The sequence below is a fragment of the Falco biarmicus genome, chromosome 3 (genome assembly GCF_023638135.1).
Source record: "Falco biarmicus isolate bFalBia1 chromosome 3, bFalBia1.pri, whole genome shotgun sequence".
NCBI lineage: Eukaryota > Metazoa > Chordata > Aves > Falconiformes > Falconidae > Falco > Falco biarmicus.
Genome location: NC_079290.1, coordinates 115,463,098 through 115,485,644, shown reverse-complemented (window position 1 = coordinate 115,485,644; position 22,547 = coordinate 115,463,098). Strand labels below are relative to the sequence as shown.

General features: G+C 65.8%; 2 protein-coding genes across 3 annotated transcripts; both read right to left on the bottom strand.

Annotated features, from left to right (window-relative positions):
- Positions 1-1,742: 1,742 nt before the first annotated feature.
- CRYBG2 (crystallin beta-gamma domain containing 2) lies at positions 1,743-9,912 on the bottom strand. The gene is made up of 19 exons (XM_056331542.1): positions 7,903-9,912; positions 7,378-7,425; positions 7,170-7,288; positions 6,738-6,894; positions 6,513-6,652; positions 6,299-6,425; positions 5,957-5,992; positions 5,750-5,877; positions 5,400-5,526; positions 4,957-5,099; positions 4,749-4,875; positions 4,600-4,632; positions 4,384-4,496; positions 4,123-4,252; positions 3,810-3,949; positions 3,574-3,697; positions 2,852-3,010; positions 2,308-2,467; positions 1,743-2,165 (listed from the first exon to the last, which is right to left on the bottom strand). Exons 1-19 carry the CDS (start codon positions 9,910-9,912, stop codon positions 2,077-2,079), a joined length of 4,110 nt encoding a protein of 1,369 aa, XP_056187517.1. The 3' UTR covers positions 1,743-2,076.
- A 4,770-nt stretch (positions 9,913-14,682) lies between these two features.
- On the bottom strand, positions 14,683-18,822 carry LOC130146191 (uncharacterized). Of its 2 annotated transcripts, XM_056332093.1 has the most exons (5): positions 18,737-18,822; positions 17,377-18,085; positions 16,242-16,970; positions 15,781-15,909; positions 14,683-15,696 (listed from the first exon to the last, which is right to left on the bottom strand). In XM_056332093.1, the coding sequence occupies exons 2-4, from the start codon at positions 17,636-17,638 to the stop codon at positions 15,884-15,886; spliced, it is 1,017 nt and encodes a 338-aa protein (XP_056188068.1). In that variant the 5' UTR covers positions 17,639-18,085; positions 18,737-18,822; the 3' UTR covers positions 14,683-15,696; positions 15,781-15,883. The 2 variants fall into 2 exon arrangements, with proteins under 2 accessions (XP_056188068.1, XP_056188066.1); XM_056332091.1 differs by having other exon boundaries at positions 17,377-18,815.
- Positions 18,823-22,547: the final 3,725 nt, after the last annotated feature.

Genomic DNA, 22,547 nt, shown 5'->3' with positions numbered 1-22,547 from the left:
GGGACCCCGAGGGGTTGGGGGGTCGAGCCCCGGGCCGTGAACCCTCCGTGCAGCAGGGGCTGGGTGGAACCGCAGCCCTGCGAGCGGTTGAGGGGTGAGATCGGGGGGAGCACAGCCCTGTCCTCCCGGCCACGCCGCAGTCGGGGCTGGGCTGTGGTTCCGGATAGGCCCGCGGCAGGGCTGGGAGGGGCTGGGGGTAGGCCCGGGGCCCGGGGGCTGGGGTAGGCCTGGGGAGGGGCCGGGGTTGGCCAGGCCCTGGGGCGGGCCGGGGGCCGGGGGCTGAGGTAGGGGTAGGGCGGGGGCCGGGGTAGGCCGAGGGCCGGAGCGGGTACAGCGCCCCCCGCAGGCCGGGCGGGCTCCCACCGCACCGCCCTCAGCGCCGCGGTGAGTCCTGGCCAATCGCACAGCAGGGGCTTGTGCTCCCCACCAATCCGGCGCTGCCAAGCTCCCCGTTATTAGCCAATCCCGGCCTGGCGGGGGCTATATAAGGGTGGCCGGGGGAGCGGAGCCGTGGGAGTCGGATCTGCGTTCTGCGTGTCCGCGCACGGGGCCGCTCTGAGCGGTTTTTCCCCTTCAGCAGCGTCTCTGTCCGCAGAGCTGGGCTCCGCCTGTGTGTTTCGAGGTCCCTCCGCGGCTTCCAGGCGCTACAGGCCCAGCTCAGGCTGTACAGGGCCTGCGTGCCTCCTGGGCCCTCGCCCTCCGTGCTCTGGTGGCCCCCTCTGCCTTCCCACCAGCATTTCCTTATGGCACGGCGGTGGGGTTGTGGTGCCAGCCTGGCACTCGGTGTCTGTGTGTCTGGCAGCTCTGCAGGCCCAGCATTGCCCTCTGCAAGCTGCCCTGCAGGTCCCTGCTTCCAGCGGGCAGTGCTTTGGGCTGGGGCCAGCAGGAGCGTGGCCTGCTGGGCATCCTTGTGCCACACGCACTGCTCCTGTCGTGCGGTTATGTGTCCTCCTGCCCAAACAGGTCTTGGGTAACTGGGGACATGCTTCAGTATAAAGATGGACGTTGGATAGTGGCTGTTGGTGGAAGCCAGGGCAGTGGTGGGCCGGCTGGAGATGCCTGGTGTAAGGACCTCGGTGCACCCGAGTCTGCTGAGGGAGCCTCCCGCAGAGGCACCGCGCTGTTTGTCGCCACCAGCACAGCCCCGTTTCGCTGCGGGGTTGGTAAGTGATGGCTGCCCCAACGCAGTGAGTCCCCAGACTGGGCTCAACCTGCTCAGCGAACCAGGCCCTTGCTGGCAGCTGTCTCCTCTCCCCAGCAGTGAGGACAGAAGCGCTCGATGTCTCCGTGTATGGATTTTTCACCCCGCGTCCCTTCTGGCTCTGAGTCACATCCCCAGGGAGCTCCTGCCCTCACCCAGGTGGAGAAGACCTCTGGCCCTAGGACCTTGAAGACCTGCGCCACGATGCAGCTCTGCAGCACGGACACAGCGCTGCCGAAGCAGAGCTCACCCTGGGGTGATACAACTGGAACGCCTCCGAGCCCGCAGGTTGGGCTCCCCCCTGAGCTGCAGCTGGTGGGGTCTCTGCCATGGCCTGCGCCTGCCTTCTGGAAACCCAGGGCCTTGGTGCTGCTTGTGGCCTGTGGACACTAGAGGGCACCGAGCTCCCGTGCCGGGAGCAGGATTAGGCCCAGAGCTGGTGGTGGGCAAGGTGCTGGAGTGGGAGGCAGCTCCCCAGCATAGCAGCTGCCAGGCTGTGGCCAGTGCAAGGACAAGGACACCAACCACCCAGAGGCAGAGCTGGCCCAGACGAGGAAGGCCGTATCTTACACACATACATAAATACAGTTCAGAGGGGGAAGCTGGTGAGGAGGGGGCTCTGCTGCTTTCCGGAGGGTTCTGCACCGGTCGTGTCCGTGGGGTCCTTCATGAGCCCGAGGAGGGGGGTGGTGTGGTTCCCCCTCGTGATGGAGGGGATGGTGGGCACCCTTCACACCAGCAGCCATGGCACAGGGGTGTTCGGGATGCGGTGTGCGTGGGGTAGGAGGCCTCCCGTCCCGGTGCAGGGACACTGGCAGAGTGTCCCCCTCCTGCCCCAATGACACTTCTGAGTGTGAGGGCCGCACGCCGCCCCCTCATAGCACCTGTATGTCCCAGATCTGTGTGGGTCTTTCCTCAGCCATGTCCCAAACGATGGCGTGGTCCCGGTCGTAGGATCTGCCACCTGTGGAGCAACAGGAGGGTTTCAGGAGGGCAGACCCTGCTCCTGATGGTGGTGAAGGGGTGGGTGCCCCATCTCGTGGCCAAACACCCTGCTTTGGGGCGTCCCTGGAAAAGCAGCCCCTGTGCCGGCACCAAGGCCTCACCCTTTATATCAAGGATCATGTCCTCGAACATCTGGCTGTGGATCCGTCCCTGAGAATCGATGCTCCAGGTCTGACGTGGCATCCGGGTCTCCGACCAGAGCACAGCCTTCGCGCCCTTCCCGGCTGGCCCGATGACCTGCAGGCTCATGTTGGGGGCCACCTGCAAGGAGTGGTGGTGGCTGGGTCAGCCCACTTTTCTCCATCGTCTCCGCCCAGCACAAAGGCTCAGAGCTCAGAGGGGTTTCCCTGAAAGTGCAGCTGGTTCTGGGGTGGGATGAGCAGGAAAACCCCTTGGTGAGAGGTGGGGATGATTAGGGTGACAAAAACTCCTCTGGAAAGGCAGGGATGCCTTCACATCTCCAGGGGAGATCTAGGGAGGAGTGAATGAACTATTCTGTGGGGACAAGGCTGCGGTCAGATGCTGGGAAAAGCTGTTACAGACCCTAAAAGATTGCTGTGGGGTGGCAGGTATCCCAGCAGGGGTCCTGCCAGGGGCTCCCCCAGGTCCCCTCTGCCGTTCTGGCTATCACACGTCAACCCTGACCTGGTTTTTGATCAGCCCATCCTCGTAGTACCAGACAGAGCTGCTCTGCTCGCTCAGGCTGGAGACCACCACCCGCCCCGCTTTCATGTCCTCCACATCATCGGGGACCATGAGGTAGAGCTCCAGCTCCCTGCTCCTGATACGGAAATAGATCCGTCTCTGCAAAGAGAAAAACCTTTTTTGCACCTAAAAGCCCTGCTGCCTGTGCCTCCAGCCCTGCCAGCCACAGCTGGCTGAGGAGGGACCTCACCCAGCTTGTGGCTTAGGGAAGGGAGGACCACGGTCCCCTGGGGTGGCTGCCCAAAGGGTCCTCCCTGTCCCCCCTTCCCCCGAGCGGTCCCTGCCTCTCCCCAGGGCGATGGCTGTGGCCCTGGCCTGTCTGGTAGCTGGCACAGGCAGGGCTCACTTGCTGGGATGCCGGGGCATTGCGCAAGGTCCCTGCTCATGGGGAGCATTTTGCCACCAAAGGGGCCCCTCCCAGGGCAGGGGACGGGGATCAGGGTGACAGTGCTGGGCTGGTGGCACCTTTCATGGGCCGAAGCTGCCAGCAGCGCCTGGGCTGTGCCCTCCTCCCTCCTCCAGCTCAGCCGGAGCCACTCATCCTCCTCCCAGCCATCGGCACTGGCGGCTCTTCAGCGCCTCGTGAGCTGCCTGCCCCGAGGTTTTGGGGTTCACCCCATCGGGTGCCAGCACCCCGTCCCCTCCCGCAGGGTGGCACGCACCTGGCGGATGGGGTAGAGGGATCCCACGTGCTGCAGCCCGCTGTACGTCAGCCAGTTGGTGATTTCGGTGCAGTCTAGCAGCCACTGGCGCCCTCGGAAGTCACCGTGTTCGCACAGCACCCAGCTGTGGGGGATGGGGCAGGATGGGGTGGGACGGGCAGGGCACGGTCACCCCTGGGTGGGCAGATGGCACCCACCAGCCGGGGCGGGTGAGAGCAGGGCTGGGGCTCACTTACATCCCGCCTTTGATGCGCACCGACAGCACGTGGTTGTTGAAACCCTCTGCCTGGAGGCTCCGCACTTCGTTGTTCAGCTCGATCTCCTTCCCCTCGAAACATTCCAGCCCGTGCAGGAAGATGGAGGGCTCCGAGAAAAACTGTGGGGTGGGGGAAGAGGTGAGGCAGGAGGAGTGAGCACCCATGGGTGCAGAAGGGCTCCAAGGCCACACAGAGCCAGGACTGGGGGCACCCGTGGCAGAGGAAAAAGGTTCCTGGGGGGTTTTTTTTGCCCCCAGCGCCGGCGGGAAGGGAAGGAGGGGCTGGTACTCACCACCGGGACCTTCCTCAAGGAGCGGATGGTGGTGGAGGAGAGGCAGCCCATGGCGCTGAGCGTGGGGTACTCGCCCTCAGACAGCACGTGCTGCTCGCCGGCGAAGGCCTGCCCGTCGAACAGGATCCAGCTGGCGGGGAGGAGCGTGCCTGGGCTGACGTGGCCGTCCTGGTGCGCATCCATCCCTCCTGCGGCTCCCCAGCACCCCTTATCCCACCCACCCTCCCGGGGAGCCCCCAGGGTGCCTGTGGGACACCCTACCTGCCCCCGCGGACTCTGCAGGAGCGCGGGATGAAGGTGGCGGGCAGGGCGTCCTGGTCCTCCTCGAAGGTGACATGATCCCCAGAGAATTCAGGCTCTGAGAAGAGCAGGATCTGGGGAGCAGAGGGGCTCAGTGAGGGGGGCAAGATGCCACCACCCCGCAAGGGGCTGCATCCCCCGGGGGGCGCATCCCCCTCCCCATCCGCTGCCCCTGACCTTGGAGACGAAATGGAGGTTGTGTTCCCCGACCTGGAAGCAGATGGACGGGGGCTGGTTGGCACCTTGGACCGGTCCAGCCCCTACCAGCCCGGTGTGTGGTGGCACCGGGGGGTCCCACGGCGAAGGGGGGAGTGCGGAGCTCTCACCTGCAGGATGGGCTGCGCCGAGGCGATGCAGCAATCCGTGGCGCCCCAGTCTTCGCAGCTGCGGTACACCCCCTTCTCCAGGATGTACTGCTCGCCCGAGAAGTTGGTGCCCTCGTAGGCCACCCACCTGCCGGGAAAATGTGGGTGCTGGCTCAGCCCCCCCTTATCTGTCCCCTCTGACCCCCCTCTCCCCCATCCCCACACTCACACGCCGCTCAGCACGTGGATGGACTGGGTGACGGTGCCGTAGCCGGCCAGCTGCGTGTCGGGGAGCGCCTCGCTCAGCTCCACGCTGGGGCCCTCCTCGAAGTCCATGGCCTCGAAGAGGACCAGCGCCGGGTGGGAGAAGTCCTGTGGGGAGAAGGACCCCCCTGAGCCCCTCGGTCTGTCAGGGGGAAGGGGCTGCAGGCCGGGCGCTCTCCACACACGCAGCCAGGGTCCTGCCTGGCCTCAGGGTGCCCAGGGGGGTGGGAGCAGCTCTGGGCACCCGGACCTCTGCGTGTGATGAGGTTGGGAGATCTCAGGCCATCCCGGCTGCCTGGTGCAGGCACGGAAGGTTCTCTTTGGGGGATGAGGATGGGTCTGGGGGTTCTGGCTCTCTCTGCCCACACAGGGTCCATCCCCAAGTGATGCCGCTACCCCTGCCCTCACCGTCCGTATCAGCCGTAAGGACAACAGCTCCTTGCTGTAGCCGCCCCACTGCCTCCAGTCCTGGTACTCCCCTTCCTCCAGCAGGTACTGGTGGCCGCGGAAGCCCTCCTTCTCGTAGCCGACCCAGCTGTGGCACAGGCAGACACAGGCAGTCGGCTCTCCAGAGGATTTCCACGTGCCGGGACATGGGGCCACCACCCCCACCGCTCCAGTGCCACCCTGTCCCCCAAGCTGCCCGCGGCCATCCCACAGCCCCAGGCAGCTCCTGCAAGACCTTTCCCGGGGGTGACCGTCACCTTCCCACCCTGCTCCAGCCGGGATGCCAGCCCTGCCCACCCCACGCCGCTCACCAGCCACCCAGGACGTGCAGGGAGCCCACGGTGGGCAGTGCTGGCCCAGGCAGGTGCTTCAGGTCGTAGATGTCTCGGCTGATGGTGAAGCTGCGGCCCTGGAAACCCGCGGCCTCGTAGATCAGCACCTGGGGACACGGCAGGGTGAGCACAGCACCGCAGCCAGCCCGGCCCCGCAGCCTCGCCGGGCACTGCCCGGGCGCTCACCTGCGGCTCGCCGGGTCTCTCCACGACGGGGCAGCCCTGGAAGATGAAGGAGCCCCAGTGAGGCTGTGGCAGCAGGAGGGGATGATGTAGGGTCGTCCCATTCCCCCCCCTCTTCAAAGCCTGAGCTGGTTTTTGGGTCGTTTTCATTCAAGACCAAGCTTTTTTGGACTTTGTTTTATTGCTTTCCCTCACCACCAGCGCTCAGGAGCGTGTCCCAGAGCCACGCTTGGCACATTTCCACACCAACATTCAGTGACGGAAACTGGGAACTGCTGGGAGATGCTCCTGCCTGTTGTGCCCAGGGCTGGATATGGCCCCAGTGCCCCAGTAACCAGCACTCACCAGCCTGATAGGGTGCATGGAACAGATGGATGGGTCCTTTGCTCCCCAAGCCTTTAAATTAGGATACCCGCCTGGCTCCAAAACATAGGGGTCGTCGTCGAAGAAAGGCTTGGAGTAAACCAGCCACCTGGGGAAGCGGCAGAAAGCATCACGCCCTGCTCCAGCCCATGCTGGAGCCCATCTGGCACCCACCCGTCCCCACGGTCCCACTCACAGGCCCGAGTGGACGATGATGGAGGCGGCAGCAAGTGCCTGGCCCCGTGTGCGGGTGTCCTCGGCTGAGCCGGTGAACTTCAACCGGGCGCCTTCGCCGTTCTCCTCCGCAAAGAGGCTGATCTCAGGGGTGCGGTAATCCTGGCATGGGGCAGAGCAGTGTTATGGGGGTCCGGCACCCCCACCTTGGCGGGTGAGTGGGTGGCTGGGGGGTCCCTGGGCTTACCCGCACCACCCTCTTGAAGGAGCCAATGCGGAAGGGCCGGCTGCCGTGGGGCTGCCCGCTCTGCCCATACGCCGTCCAGGGGTTGTCGATCTCCACATCCCCCTCGGCCAGCACGCACTTGCGCCCGTGGAACCGTGGCTTCTCGTACATCACCCACCTGGCAGCGGAGTGGGAGCAAAAGGGGGGAAATCCTGCTTTTATCTGCTGCCCCACAGCCATCAGGAGCCTCGGGGCAGACCGTGGGTGGGGACATCCTGCCACCACCGCGATGCTGGATCGCAGCCGCAGTAATTAGTGCTGGCAGGACAGTCACTCCTGAAGCCCAGGCTGGGACCCAGCTGCCATCCCTGGCACAGGGAGCGCGTGAGCCCTGGCTAAGCCCTCCCTCCGTGTGCCCTCGCCGTGTGCCCTCGCCTTGCTGCTGTCCCCTACCCGCCTCGGATGACCCGGATGGAGATGGTTTGCGAGAGCTCCCAGGACGTGGCGTCAGGGATGTTGCCCCAAATCTCCCGTTTCTGGCCTGCGAAGCCAGCCTCGGAGAAGAGGATGATCTGGGAAGGGGTGACAGATGAAGAGGTGCTGCCGTACCGCACCGCACCGCATCGCACCATGCCCCAGCCAGCCCAGCCCAACCCTGTACCTTGCCAGGTCTTGTGTTGATCTTCTTGAAGCCCTCCTTGTCCTCCTGCTGCAAACACCCAAGGGGACAGGCGCGTGAGGAGCGCAGAGGGACATCAGCTGCACCAGCCATCTCCCCGCAGCCCAAGGAAGCCGCAGCTGCCGCCGCAGCCTCGCGTCTGGCGTCTGCCAAACCCTCCCACCGCCCCGAGCAGCCACACCTCGAGCATTCCTGCACTGCTGGGGCTCAGCCTCCCCGCCTGCCCCAGGACCCTCCCAGCACTCATGGTGGCACCCTCCCATCACTTGACCTGGTACCCTCCTGTCACCCACTCTGGTACTTGCCCAGTACCTTTCCATCACCCATCCCAGTACCCTCCATCACCCATCCCAGTACCCTCCCATCGCACCAGGGGCTTTCACCCGGTGGCCTCTCTGATGGGATGGCAACAGGAAAAGATGCTCCAGGGTTCAGGCCCCGCCACCTCCCCGTGTGCCCCGGCAGGCAGAGCATCTCCCCAGGTGCCGCGTTGCGGGATGCACTCACCAGGACATCAGCGGGGCACAGGGCCACGGTGCAATCTGGCTCTTCAGTGACAGGAGGGATGGAGCCAGGTCCCGGGGCCTCCAGCATGGCCATCTTGGGGCTGAGGTGATCACCAGGGCCCAGCCCATTGTGGTCCCCAGGGATGGCTGAGCCCGTGCCCCCAGCATCCCTGCCGGGCAGCTCAAGCAGGGTGGTGCTGGGGGAGACGAAGCGGCTGTAGAGCACGCTGTTGTCCAAGCGTGAGTAGGGCTTGCTCTCGTCAGCCGCCGTCGCCCGGTGCTCCAAGAAGTGGGAGAGCAGTGCCATGCCCTTGAGAACGTTCCCTCGGAAGAGCACGCTCCCCTCGGCCAAGCCCCCGGCCACCGGTTTGACCTTTTCCTCTGCTCCCACCTGCCTCAGTGTCCCCAGGACCGAGCCCTCCTCCACCCAGCCATCACCAGCCACACCGTCCCTGGGCTCCCCACAGGGGGTCCCGGCCAGCGCCCGCTCGCTGGGGCTCAGGTAGGGGTTCTCAATCTCCACCTCCTCCTCGAGGCTCTCCTCCTGCCGCCCCGGCGGGCCCCGCATCAGCAGCTCGCGCAGGGCCTCGGGCAGGGAGATGGGGGCGCGGGGAGCCACGCGGTCCTCGTGGATGGGGGGCAGAGCGGCACAGCGGCCCAGCGATGATGGCCGGGGCTGGCGTGGGGCTTTGGGCGCCTTCCGCATCTCCGAGGGCTCCATGTTGCGTAGCGTGTCCACAAAGATCTCCATGTCCACCAGCAGCTCAGGGTCCTCCTCGGTTGCATCAGGGGAGGTCTCAGCTGGGGTGTCAGGGGCTGGGGGCTCAGCAGGGGGCTCTGGGCTGCTCTCAGGCTCTTGGGCCATGCCCTGGGGTTCTTCTGTTGTCTCACCCCCCTCCAACTCAAGTTCAGCCTTTGGAGATGCTGGTGCTTCAGATGGACCATCACTTGCCTCCGAGGAGGGGTCCTCAGGCATGCTGCCAGCTCCCGGGGGGCGCTCTGTCCTCGGTGGCGTGGCTGAAATGGTGCCGTCCCCGTCTGCCATGCTTCCCTCTCCCGCACCAGCTGGATCAGCCCGGCCACCGGCGCCTGCCGAGGGACACTGCGGGGAGCTGGTTATACTGGTTTGTGGGTCCCCAGGCCTGTCGCTGTCTCTCGGGGTTGCGTTATCCAGCGTGGCTTCAGCTTGCGGCAAGTGTTTCTCCCCGGGGGATCCCTCGGCCAGGAGCCCAGTGGCCTCTGCGGTGCCCGGTGAGCTCTCGGTGCCCACCGTGGCCCCAGCAAAGCTGCTGCCGTCCTGCCTGCAGCTCTCCAGCTGCGGCAGGGCCACTGTGGCACCGGCAGTGCTGCGCGTCCCGTTTGGGGCTCCCCTTCCCTCCGCCAGCCCCGGCTCCAGCCTGGCTGCATCCCTGCCCGTCCGCAGCACCGTGATGTGCCTGGCCCTGGGCAGGGCAGGGGTACAGCCAGGCTCGGCCGCGCACGGGGCACCAGGACCTTTACCGGGACCCCCCGTGAGGCACTCGGCAGGCCGGGTGGGGAGGAGGGTGCCATGCACGTAGCTCTCCCTGTGCACGGGCATCTCACGGGGGGGACCCACCGGTGGGAGGATGCCATCGCTGCCGCCACCGGCCCCTGTCTTCCCCCTCTCATCCTGCCGCCGGGGCTTCTGTGTGGGGGAATACACCTGCGAGAAGATGGGGCCGTGCGCCGTGAAGTCCTTGAGGAGGTTGATGGAGGACGAGCGTTCCCGGTGTGCCAGGCTGGCGGGGCCGGACGCCGTCTGCTCCACGATCTCCCTCTCCCAGGCCTGCAGCAGGAGGGACACGCGCGAGGGGCTCCCGTCCCGGCCCCGCGTGCTCCCCGCGCTCTCCAGCCGCCGCGACACCAGCGAGACCTTCTGGAAGCGGGACCTGCCCTCGGTCCCCGGAGCACCCGCCGCTGCCTGCTTCATGCTCAGCTCCGCACTGGAGACGAAGCCTCTGGCCTTGGTGTGTCGCAAGGGCGGATCCATGCTGGGGGTCTGGGGAGGGGGCTGCCACGGCCTCGTAACACCCCGCGCTGCCGGGCTCGGCCCCCGCGGCTGCCACGCTGGGGCTGGCAGAGCTGCAGGGAGAGGAAGGTGCTGGGAGAGTTGAGCAGAAACCACCCTGGGGGACCAGCCCTGGACCCCAAGCCAGACCCTAAAGCCCCCCTACGCCTCCCTCTGATCCTGCAGGACATTTTGTGGGTTCCCAGGAGCATAGGAGGTGGCTCTGGGGCTCTCTTCAATTCTCAGGGTGCTCACATCATCCATCCTGGCACGTGCAGGATGTGGTGGGCACTGTGGGCCCCTCTCCTGCCTGTGCCAACACTTCTGCATCCAGCAGGGATGGTGGGGAGCTCTGCCGTGCCACCTGGGTGGGCTCTGGCAGAGCCCGGCGGGCTGGCACAACACAGGTGAGCGTGCAGGATCCGGCCCGGCCGTGCTGTTCCCCGAGCCATGCCATGCCCCAAGCTGCGGGATGAGTCAGGCGGGCAGCAGGGCTGCGCCGAGTCAGCAAATGCAGCAAACAAACAAGCCCAAAAATCAACAGGGAAGCTGTTCTGGGGGGGGGAAAGGGCCCTGGCCAGGACCAGGACGAGGGCTGGGGCAGCTGTGGGGTTTGCAGGAGGAGGTGGGGACCTGAGCAGCATCTTCCCTTGACCCTTCCCTGCCACTGCACGGCAAAGGTGGGATGGCTCCATCCACCTCTGCAGCCCCATCAGCAGGAGAAAAGGAGCTGCGCTAGCCACCCGGCACTTGCACCCTGACCCAAGGTGGTACCCGGCGCTCAGCTCCTGCACCCTTGTGTTCGGTGCTGCAGGGTGGGCATCGCTGGGGTCCCTGGGGCGCAGGGCAGGGGACAGGGACACCCACGCCGCCTTGGCTGGGGGGGATGCCGGTGGAGGCGTCGCTGTGCCGTGGCTGCGTCCCTGCCCCAGAAGGGTTTTATTGCTGGGTTTGGGAAGCAGCTGACGCAGCAGTTGCCGGGGAGGGAGCCGGAAGCGCTCCAGCATCTCGGCATCTCCCAATTAGGACCTGTTTGGTGTCACCGCCCGGCTACAGGGACAGCGGCAGGGATGGGGCTTCAGGCTCAGCCCCGAGGACAGGCTGAGCTTGGGGTCTTCTGGCCAGGGATGGGGACACCTCCCTGCACAGCCACTCCTTAGGCTGGTTTTCCTGGGTGACACCTTGGAAATGGGTCTCATCCTGCACTACCTGGGGCTGAGCTCCCTCCACCAGTTGGGCTTTACCAGTCCCTAAGGGGGGTCGAGGAGGCTGGGGACAGGCAGAGAAGTGCTGGGTGCAGGCAGCTGCCTGCCCCTTCTGCCAGCCTGCCATGCGCCCTCTGCGTCTTGCTCTCCCTGGCCCGGCAGGTCTTTCCAGTACAGATAGGAAGAGTTTGTGTCATTTTCCAGGAGGCGATGAGACCTCGTCTGGGACAGCCAGCGCCGCTCGAGTCTGGGACCAGCCTGGGCGGGACCACACATCTGCATGGGCAAAGCCACATCTGCATGGGCAAAGCCACATCTGCATGGGCAAAGCCACAGCTGGGTCCCCGGGGCCACAGCTGTGTCCCCAGGGCCACAGCACCTGCCAGTGGAAGCAGGATGGGTGCGCTCACCAGTGCGGAGGAAAAGCTGCTTAAACCTGCCAGGGTCAAGATGGGTATCAAGGCAAACAGCCAAGAGCAGGGTCAGGCTGGAGGGACCCCCAGCACCCCGAGTCTGGGGCTCTGCGGTGGCACAGGGGGACCCTTGTGCCAGGGCAGTGCAGTTTGCACAGGGCCGTGGCCCCTCTCTGCCCTGCCGTACTGCCATCCCACCGGAGCGGGAGCCGGAGCCGCCTGGCACCTGGTTGCACCCCGGGTTTGCCTCAGCGCTGGTTTCTCAAGCGCTCGCTGGCAGTGCCCGGCTCCGCCGTGCCCGTGGCCCCGGGGTGGCACCAGGACAGGGACGCTGGCTCTGCACAGCACTGGGGTGCTGGGGGGAGGCGGGAGCTGCTGACTCAGCATCACGGCTGCCTCTTGCCTGGAGCCAGATTTCCAAAGATCTCCAGGTCTGTCTTTCCCATCCCTTCCCTGCAGCTGGATCCAGCACCCGGTGCCGTGCCGGGCTGCCCGGTGCCCCAGCGGCCCTGGGAAAGGAGCTCACCCCGGAGCCCTGCTCTGCCCCAGAACCCCATTTTTTCACCAAAATATTTCCTACTGTTGATGGTTGCTCAAGGACACAAGGACATGAGGATACAAGGACACAAGGGCGAGACCCTGTGACCTCCCTGCTGCTCATGCCAGCCATCCCTGCCCACCAGGACATGCTGCACTGGATCCCAGTGGAATTGCCACACCAGGGCACCCGGCACAGTTAATTAATCCCCCCCTGGCCAAGCCAAGCCAGCCCGCTCAGCTCGTTTGCTGCCTCCCATCACCCAAAGGGTCTCCCAGCACCCAGCCCAGGTCTTCCAGCACCCAAGTAAAAGGTGCAAGGTGCCATCTAATATTCAGAAGAGACAGAGAGGCCAACGGCAGCAGCTGCAGGTGCCTTTGAGCCGGTGACCATGGATTAAGCCGAGCCTCCGGCCACACCGGGCTGAGCCCCATCGCCACGGGGTGAGAGCGGACCTGCCGCCTTCGGGAAAATCAGGGCTTGGTTTGTGTGGCTGCTGTGCAGGCTGGGGTTCATAACCAGGGCAGGGGATCCACCACCTCCCCTCCTGCCCCTGCGTCCCCCCCTGCCGAGCTGTGCCACAGGCAGCCGTGTGCCCTGTGAGGAGGAGGGGGACAGGGGTGCTGGGGGAGCCCCACCGTGCCCCCAGCCCGGCTTGCAAAGCCACCAGAGGTGGAGAAGCCCCAGCTTGTTCCTGTGGCTCTGGGGATGTGCTTCGGTGGCAGGAGCAGGGTTACAACCCCAGCAGCCCCCCAAATCTGGGGACTGAAGGTGAGAGGGGCACAGCCAGGCTCAGCCCCCACTTCCCAGCCCTGTCCCCCCTCCCTGGCCGGTGCCAATCTCTGGAGCAGTAGGGACCCATCCCAGCACCCCCCAATCTGGGACATGGGTCCAGGCACTGGGCAGCATCCCATGGGTGGCAGGCAGGACAGGAGCACCAGTACCTCCGGCTCCCAGCACTGCAAAGCCTCCCTCTCCACCAGCACCCGTGCAAGCGGGGGCCAGCCCAGGCAGCACCCTGTGCCTGGGGGTCTCCCACCCTGCACCCCCACGTACCTGCTGGCCGAGGGTCCCGCTGTGCCAGCCGGGTGGCGAGCGGGGTGCTGTGCTGTGCTGTGCCGTGCCGAGCGGGGCTGGGGGTGCTGCTCCCTGCACGCCACAGCTGGGCGGACCGGCAGAGTCACCCGCCGAGCACCCAGCCCTCAGCACCCAGCCCTCAGCACCCAGCCCTGGCGCAGCGGAGGTTTGGCATTCCTCAGGTGCTGACAGCCGGGGAGCCGGTCAGGCTGGTTCCCCAGCACCCAGCTCCTCCGTTTCCTCCGACTCAGCAGCGCCGGGAGGGAGCCTGGCTGGCCTGGGTGGCTCTGGGCCCCTCAGACCCCTGCCCAGCCACCCCCTCCCCGCCACCCATCTCGGTGAGGGCGATGGTAACCTTGGAGGGGATCTCAGCGACCAGCTGTGTCCCTGCACCTGCAGCCAGCCCACCAGGGCACCGTGTCGGCCGGGCTCAGCTGGGCCATGGGGCTAGTGGGGTCCCAACACACTGTGGTGAGGGGCTGGAGGTCCCCAGGGCTGTGGGGTTGCATGCGGATTAATCAGCTACATGGGGGTCCCACACGGAGCCCCCAGCACTGCAGCACATTCCCAGGAGGCTCCTAGTACTGGGAGGTCTCCCAGGTCTTGCAGAGCTGGGGGTCTCAATGGGCTTCATGCTGGCTAGGGGACAGAGTGGGGTCACAGTAGCCCTGGGCCACCGCAGGAGACCTGACCCCGGGGTGCAAGGCCCTTTCCCGGCAGGGCTTGGAGCGACAGCAGAGCCATCACCCGCCCTGTATCCTCGCCCTGCCCTCCCGCTCCTCCCCAGCACCCACAGGTGCCCCGCTGCGGTGCCAGACTCACCCCAGGGCCACCACTCCCAGTTGCTGGCCCAGCCTGGGAGCCTCCCTGGCCACTGCCAGCCCAGTGCAAGTGGCCGCAGTTCAGGTCCGGTTGGGGTGCCCGGGGCCACCCAGCTCTGGGTGCCACCACTCACATGCTGGGGAAACTGAGGCAGAGCTGAGCTCCATCTGCACCTTGGCCAGCAGGACCAGGGGCTGGCTGGGGCTGGGGGCTCGTGTGTGGCCGTCCCCCACCTGCTGCCCCACCAGCTTTGCTGCCCTGGAGAAGTGTCGGGTCGTGGTGGGGCTGGAGCGTGTCAGCCGGACCCTGCCCTCTCCCTCCCTGCTGGAGCTGGTGGGACACGGTTGTGAACCCCTCCGGCTGGAGCCACGCGCCACTGAGGGCAGCCACGGGGGCTGTGTCCCCAACTCCAGCTGGAGAAGAGTCTCTGAAGCCCCCCCAAGTCCCCGTTGGGGGGAGCAGGCCCTTGACTCCCAGAGGAGGGGGCTCCAGGGCCACCAGCCCCTGGCCCCGAGCCATGCGGCACTCCAGCACTGGAAGAAGTGGCTCCATCCCAAGTCCCACGCCCTTCCAAGGGACACCCGCGGTGATGGGTGATGCCCTGGGGACAACAGGGACCCTCCTGCCCCTCCCTGGGGAGCTGCACCGGGCTGAGCCCTGCCGAGGGCAGGTGGGCTGCAGAGGCAGAAAGGTTTATTGAATAAAATAACAGGAGGGATGTCACCCACCGGCCCAGCCTCAGCAGCCGGGGCTGTCACATCCTTTGGGGGTGAGCGAGGTGCTCAGGGTGCAAGCAGGATGCGGGAGCAGCACCCAGAGGTATTGGAGCTGGGGATGCCCCCCCTGGCATGGCACACTCGGACAGACCCCTGGAGGGTTCGGTGGTGGCACCGAGCCGACAAAATCTGCGATGGGCAGAGCTGTGTCCCCATGGGAGCTGTGGGGGTGACATGCCAGGAGCTCGGAGGGCACCTGAGATTGAGGGGGGCTGAGAAATTAAAGCTTTTTCCCCAGGAAAAGGGGGGGGGGGTTGTACTCCAGGCACAGCCCCGGGGCGACACTGCTGCAGGGTGGGGGCACAGATGGCCTGGGAGGAGGGGCTGGCTGGAGGGAGACCCTCCCCGAGGGCTCTGGGGACACGGAGATGCTTGTCACTTTGGGGGACCCCCCTCCATCCTTGTCCCCAAGGCTGGGGCAGCATTGATGGAGCCAGTGGATGGTGGTGGCAGCTCCTCCTGGCTCTGAGGGGCTAGGGGGGCAGCCCCCCTCCCTGTGCAGCCCACAGGGCTGTCCCAGCTCAGACAGGCCCTGCTGGGGGACATTGCTGCTCCCTGGGGACACCGTGGCGGGTCCCCACATCCACCTCTGCCCACCCAGACAGCCCCTTCCCCACCTCCCCCAGTACAAAGCCCTGCAGCAGTGTCATAGCCTGGCCTGGCCGGCTCCCTCCTTCATCCTCATCCTCCTCCTCCTTCTGCACTGGCCACCCAGCAACCAGGCTGGAGCACCCACCAGCCTGGGCTAGGTGGCGGGGGGGGACCGGGGATCTGGGAGGTGGGTGCCAGCAGTGGTGTAGGCACCGGTGGAGCTGGAGGTGGATGTGCTGGGAGAACTGTCTGTGGCACTGGTGGCACTGGAAACGCTTCTCGCCCGAGTGCAGCCGCAGGTGGGTCTTCAGGTTGCTGCTGCTGCTGAAGCGCTTGTGGCATGTCTGCAGGGGCAAGAGGATGAAGGGCTTGGTGTGGGTGCTAGTTTGGGACCCTCCCCACCCTCCCAGCACCCAGTGGGTGCTTACCAGGCACTGGTGGGGCTTCTCGCCAGTGTGCACCAGCCGGTGCTTCTGCAGATGTACCAGCTGTGTGAAGCACTTCTTGCAGATGGGGCACTGGAAGGGCCGCTCACCACTGTGCACCCTCAGGTGGACCTGCCGGGGAGGGGGGGGGGGCAACGGGGCAATGGGGGGGCATCTGGGGAGCCCTGGAGTCTGGGTTGCCCCAGCCCCCCACCCCAGGAGCATCCTGCAGCCCCTGGGCACAGCTGGAGCACGGGGGGCTGTAACCGTAGCCCAGATCAGAGCACTTCACACCGCTGGGCACTTTGCCGTGGGGAAACTGAGGCACGGGGAGAAGCCCACAACCTGCCAGCCCAGCTGGGATGAACCACCACTGTCCCTTGTCCCCAGTGCGGGCTGACCCTAGGGAGGCAGGAGGGGTGGGCGAGGGTGGGGGGGAGCAGGTGCCGGGGCACCCCAGGTACCTTGAGGTTGGACAGCTGCCCAAAGCTCTTGGTGCAGATGTTGCACTTGTACTTGCTCCTGCCAACGTCCTTCCCCGGCGGGTACGGCCGGGGTGCTGGCAGGTGGCTTGGTCACGCCGCGGTGGGACACCTCGGGCTGCAGGGCAGAGCAGGGCATCCCCCCCGGCAGTGGGGGGCACCCTCCTGCCCCGCAGCTGGGGAAGGGGAAAGGCCCTTGGAGAAGAGGGACACATCCCACCGGTGGCTTCGGCAGGTCGGGAGCACCCTGCCCGGGGGGCAGGAGGGTCCCACACAGCCACAGGCAGGGTGGCAGCTGGAGGAGGGCACTGCCACAGCCCTGCCCAGGTGACACTGGGGTCCCCATGTCACCCAGGTGGGCTAGCGGCGGCGCGGGCTGCGGGGCCAGCAGGAGCAGGGAGCAGTGGGTGCCACAGGGGCAGAGGCACAGCTGGGGCAGGAGAAGGGGGTGCAGGCTGCCCAGGGGGACCCTCGGACCCCTGGGCAGTGGGGGGAGTGGCTGGACCCCCGCCGACGCCGGCTCTGCTCTGCCAAAGGGCTCCTTCCTCCAGCCCTCCGTGCCTCCCTGCAGCTCTTCAGCCTCGGCTCTCCTCTCCTCCTCCTCCACGCTGCTGGTGGGGACATCTTCGGTGCAGAGCAGCCACGCTGGCAAAGGGGCCATGTCCAGCCCCGCGGGGGTCCGGCAGCTGGTGGCCCTGGTGGCATCAGGGGCTGCAGGCAGAGGAGCAGCCAGGGGGTCAGCAGGGAGCCTGGGGGGGGACAGGGAGCTTGGGGACAAGGGGCCAGGTGGGGGGGAGCCCAAGACAAGCAGGAGCAAAGCTGTGTCTGCTGGCCAGGCAGGAGCACCCGCTGCCGGGTTTGTGGGGCCAGGGGTGCAGGCAGCTGCCAGGGGAGGGGCTGTTTCTGGGGGTGGGGGTGTCTGGCAAGACCTTGGCTCTGCCCAGGAGCCTTTTGGGGAGCTGGCAGCCTGGCCCCAGCCCCTGGGCATGAGGGGCAAGAAACAGGCCACATCCCAGGGAAGGGGAGGGAGGAGGCAGAGGAGGGAAGGGAGGAAGAGCAGGGGGGGAAGGAATGCAGGAGAGCCGGGGCAGAGGGAACCCCCTTCCCACATCCTCACTGAGCCACGGAGGCCACGGCGGCGGCGGTGGGTGCTGGCTGGGGTCCTGGCCGTGCCCCACGGGGAGCTTGGGGTGGGCAGGCAGCGGCCACAGGCAGACGCCGAGTCTGCTGGGGCAGGGCAGGAGGTGGGGGACTGCGGGGTCTGGGGTCACGTAGCGCATCCAGGTGCCATGACAGGGACCGGGGGTAGCCAGGGGGGACCGGGAGTCCCCTCCAGCCAGGCGACCTGTGGAGGGGACAGGAGGTGGGACCAGGATCATGGGGCTGGATCCCACAGACACCAACTCTTAGCGTGGAGAATTTTGGGTTCAACCCCCAGCCCCTTGGTTTGAGGGTGGTTTTGGAACTGGGGTGGGGGGGTGGCCAAGGATCCCCCTGCCTGCAGAGCAGGCTCTTTGGTTATCACTGTCCTGATGCTGCCCCACCACAGCTGTGCCTCAGTTTCCCCTCTGCAGCATTGTCTGGAGAGAGTGAAGCTGCTCCCTGCAGAGCCCGGGGCTGCAGGGGGGGGGGTCAGGGCATCCTCGCAGGTGCTAGAGGCAGGAGGGAGGTTGTGGGGTGATGGGAGACCACGGCGATAGCAGCAGGGTCAGTACTCGCCCTCCAGGAGAGCTGCCTGTCAGATGTCCCCTCCGGGGTAGATGTTCCCAAGCAGTGATGAGACCCACAGGTCCTGCAGGATGCTCTCACGGTTCCCCACAGCCAGTCTTGGGGGGGCACCGGCCACTGCTCAGAGCAGGCTGCGGGGGGGCTCTTGCCCCATCCTGCACCCCCAGACCCGGCAGGGCGGAGGGGCAGGGCAGTGTGGGGCCTGGCCACTTCCCAGCGCCCTGGGGACAGTGCTGGCACCCAGCACCCTGGTACCAACCCCAACCCTGAGCACGAAAACCCATCGCCGGGGGGAAAACGGCATTGGAGGGTTGCCCAAAGCTGCTAAACACGAGCTGGGCAGGGAGCGGAGCCAGGGCTGGGAGGTGGCTGGGCAGGGCAGCGCGCTCAGCCCATCCCACTTCCCCAGCCACTGGAAGGCAAACAGGCATTTTTTTCCCCCTTTTGCTTCTTTTTGGGGTAACTAAACCCAAAGCAGTGGTCAAGCCTAAAAACCAAGCTTGTGGCGCAGGCTGGGGAAGCCCAAGCTTGGCAAGCGAAGCCTCACACGACCCGATGTCACCGTGTCCCGGTGCTGGGGAGCTCTGTCCCCTGCCGCTGATGCTGCGCCCCGTAAAATGGCAAAGAGCAGCGACAGGTGGAGCGGTGGGAGCTGGGGGCTGGGGGGGCAGGTGGAAGGGACAGAGCCAGGAAGGGATGCTGGCACATGGGGACATCCCTGCGGGACATGGCAGCATGATGGCTCCTACCTGCTCTGGTACCAGGGCCACCGGTGAGGCCCGGCTGCGGTGGCGTCAGGGCTCGGCGGCGGCGGAGAGCAGGAGCAGGAAACCCGCAGGCTCAGCGGCCTTCGCTAAATTTGGAGAGGTGAGGGGCAGCCGCCTCGCCTCATCGGGAGGAAGAGGAGGAGGAGGTGAGACCGGCTTGTTTGTGATATCACAGTCCCACTGGGGACTTGGCTCCCTCGCCAGGGCACAGCCCCGTGTCGGGAGCCACCACTGGTGACACCGCAACATCCCCAGGAAAGCAAAGGGAGGTCACCCTGTGCCCCCCCCAGTGCTGAGGGCACTGGTGGCACTGGGAGCTGTGTGGGAGGGGATGGGGACACAGCAGAGCCCCGAGCCTCACACAGTCAGGCTCTCATGGGGTGGCAGAGGTGCCATTGTCACCCACCATGGGGACAGTGGGACCTTGGCCCTATGCCAGGCGGTGTCACCGGCCCTGGCTGCATGCAGAAAGAGCAGCAGCAGCCTCGGATGGGGCTGGCTGACAGCCTGAGACCGCATGAATGGTTCTCCCTAAACAGGATGTTAACTCTGAAACCTACTGGTGGCTAATGCGGTTACCGCTTTGAAGAGCAGCGCTGGGTGAGCAGCTCCCGGCTCTGACGGCAGCCCTAGCCCCACACTCCAGAGTGGGGTCTCTGACCCATAGGGGCCACCCTGGTCCTGTGACGGTGGGGAGGGGATGAGTCCCACACCCACTCCAGTACCTCCCAAAAAGCTGCCTGGCTGGGGAAGACCAGGAAAAGCTGGTTTCTCCTTCCCTGCCCAGTTCCAGCAGAGCCTCTGGTCCCCTCCAGTGCCCTTCTCAGGGAACGTGGTGGCTTGAGAAACCACCAAACACAACCAGGTGGGCAGTGGCCGGGGGGGTCTGGGGGCAGAAACCTCCTTCCACACTGATTTGCTTCAGAAGGAAAGGGTCCGGGGCGGGGGCACAGATGGGAACGGCAGCAGCTCCTGCCTGGCCACCAGCTAAGTCCCCTCAGGAACGGGCAGAGGGGACACAGAGGGGTGTCATGTGGGGGTGGGGACATGTGTCCTGGGACCCCAGAACACCCCAGTTCACAGAGGTGGGGGGGGGGGGGGGCGGGGGGGGGGCGCTGCAGAGCCTGAAGGCGATGGCAGGGTGCTGGAGGGGGTGGCAGGGTGCCCTGCTGCCCAGCCCCCAGGACCCTTGAGCACATGAGCGGGATCTGACCCCTGCATCCCCCCAGCCCCACGGGCTCCTATGATCCCTGGGGATGGGTGCAATGTATTTGTGTGTGTGTGTGCATGCATGTGCAAGCATGTGCAAGCGTGTGTACGTGCCAAACAAGCTGAGCCATCTGGCCATGGCTCTGTGGGAAGCAGGAGCTCCCCGCCACGTCCCCCGGCACTGCCAGGGCTGGACGGGGAGGATTTAGTCAGCGCTGGGGAGGGTCCTCCCTGGAGCAAACCAGTTCCCCAGGCGCTGAGGGAACTGGAGGGACACTGGGATGAGCCAGGGCCCTGAGTCACTGTGCTCGAAGGGAGGGACACAGTATGGGAAAGGCTGTGAGGACAGGCTCAGCCTCAGCACCCAGGGGAGAACATGGAGCTGGAGGGAGCCCCATGGACCCCAAGTCCTGCTGGGGGGCTGCAGGGGGGTCCCTGCTGCCACCCTCCCTCCAGGCAGGGGGAAACGGGCAGGTAACAGTGAGGAAGGAAAGGAAAAGTGAAAGGCAATTGAAAGGGATTAGAGATGAGACCGAAACAGCGCTGGGGTTGGTGGCAGAGGGGTGAGGCAGGGCTAGGGTGGGGACGTGTGTCCTGGGACCCCAGAACACCCCAGTTCAGAGAGCTGGGAGGAGCTGCAGAGCCTGGAGGTGATGGCAGGGTGCCGGAGGGGGGTGGCAGGGTCCCCAAGGGGGTGGCAGGGTGCTGGAGGGGGTGACTGGCAGTGTGCTGGAGGGGGTGGCAGTGTGCTGGAGGTAGTGACTGTGCCCAAGGGGGGGATGTCAGGGTCCGGGGGGGGGGGGGGTGTGGGGGGGATGGGATGCCCAGGGAGGCACAGGGGACAGCTTTGCAGGTGTCTTTGGGTGTGTTGCAAGCAGCCAGGTGATGGCCAGCAGCCTGCCAGCTGGGCAGGAAGGAGGAGGAAGGGGAGCGATGGGTGCTGGGGACCAGGAGGCTGAGATAGCAAGTGTTCCAAAACCACAGCGAGATGTCCCTGCTTCCTTCCTGCCAGCGCTACAAAAGGACAGTGGGCACCACCATCGCCCCTGTCTGCACCTCGAGCTCACAGCACCCAGCACCCACTCAGCACTGCTCAGCATCTGAGCATCTGCTCCTCCGAAATGTCACACCTCCTCTGCCTGCTCGCATGGCTCGAGATAAGCATCTGCGGAGGCAGCAGCTCGGAGCTGAGGCCTGGCACGCTCATGCTTTGTGTGACCTGCACACCCACCCCCACCTCCCTATCCATCCCCCCCACCTTCAACCCTCCAGCATCCATGGGTGCTGTGGGCATCCAGGCAGCGGTGTCCAGCATCAGCACCCAGACCATCCATGGAGCTGGGGTTCCTGGCAGCGTAGGGTGCTGGTGGCAGCCCCATGGGTCCCCAAACCGCCTCCCTGCCGGTCCCCCTTGGCCTGTGGTTGATCTCAGGGCGGGGGTGGCCCTGGCAGCAGGTGCTTTTTGGAAACACTCCCTAGGTCTTTTTTGCTTCACTCAAGTTGGGGTTTCCTGGAAGGGACCGAGAGCTTAAAATAACCCCGGGGTGTTGGTAAGAAACAGCTCTGAGTCTGGGCACCCGGCTGGCTTGCCAAGGTGCACTGAGCGCATCGGGTCTCTGCAGCAGGGCATAGGGATGGGGGTGCTCCAGGGAGAGACCTTTGCCCATGTCCCCCAGGCTCTTGGGGCACCAGCAGTGGCAGGGACAGAGCCACCCTGGCCTCTGGGCTCCCCAGGGTGGTGCTGAGCTGGGGTTTGTCCCTGTGAAGGCAGCCGATGCAGGGCATGTCCCCACACGTGATCTCAAGGCACTGACAAGCTCCTGGGCATGAAGCCGATTTTATGGGTAGGGAAACTGAGGCACGGCAGGAGCAGAGACATAAGAAGGGTCTGTCTGGGCTGACCCTGGCCAATGCCCCCCACCCTGGCTGGATTTTGTGGGGGCCATGGAGCCTCTATGCCCATTTGCACCCAGGGGCACCCAGGGCTGTACTGCCAGCAGGCAGAGTTTCCCCCTGGGTGAACACTGGGTGCCCCCACCCCGTCACCATGGGACAGGCACCTGGAGGGTGCCACTCTGGCCACACCTGCAATGAATTTCCAGGTCTCAGCACGTGGGAGGGGGTTGAGCACAGGGCAGTGCTGGCTGCAGCTGCTGGCGGTTGGGGGTGATGGGCGGTGGGTTCACCAGTCAGCTCAGCTTCCCCGGGGCCACCCTGCCCAGGACTTTGGATGGGGGGTGTCTAGCACCCTGAGAAGTAGGAAAACCCTCTTTGCCAGATCAGCGGTGAGAGGAGGATGATACAGGGTAAGCTGATGCTTTGGGAGGTGAGGTCTAGCTGTGGGAGGAGAGGCTCTGCCTCCTCTCCTCAGCATCCTGCCCTTCCCCCCCCCCCCCCCCCCGCCCCAGCTTAGCTCCCCCAAAGCAATTATCTCTCCCACTGCCTGGGTTTGCTCTTAGGGGGAGTGAGGCTTGAACGGGGGGGGGGGGGGGGGGGGGAGGAAAGGATTTAGGGGGGCTTGTGAGCCCTGGTCTGCTGAACTCTGCCACCTCCAAGGAATATCTCTTTCAGCTATTGATTTCCC

What these genes read in the sequence shown, in the direction of transcription:
- CRYBG2 (XM_056331542.1), bottom strand. Translation starts at nt 9,912, where the DNA reads ATGGATCCGCCCTTGCGACACACCAAGGCCAGAGGCTTCGTCTCCAGT. An exon ending in ATCATCGTCCACTCGGGCCT is followed by an intron (nt 6,426 to 6,512) that starts GTGAGTGGGACC and finishes CCGCTTCCCCAG; the next exon opens with GTGGCTGGTTTACTCCAAGC. An exon ending in CCTTGAGGAAGGTCCCGGTG is followed by an intron (nt 3,950 to 4,122) that starts GTGAGTACCAGC and finishes CCCACCCCACAG; the next exon opens with TTTTTCTCGGAGCCCTCCAT.
- LOC130146191 (XM_056332093.1), bottom strand. Translation starts at nt 17,638, where the DNA reads ATGATCCTGGTCCCACCTCCTGTCCCCTCCACAGGTCGCCTGGCTGGA. An exon ending in GCCGTGGCCTCCGTGGCTCA is followed by an intron (nt 16,971 to 17,376) that starts GTGAGGATGTGG and finishes CTCTGCCTGCAG; the next exon opens with CCCCTGATGCCACCAGGGCC. An exon ending in GGCAGCTGTCCAACCTCAAG is followed by an intron (nt 15,910 to 16,241) that starts GTACCTGGGGTG and finishes CCTCCCCGGCAG; the next exon opens with GTCCACCTGAGGGTGCACAG.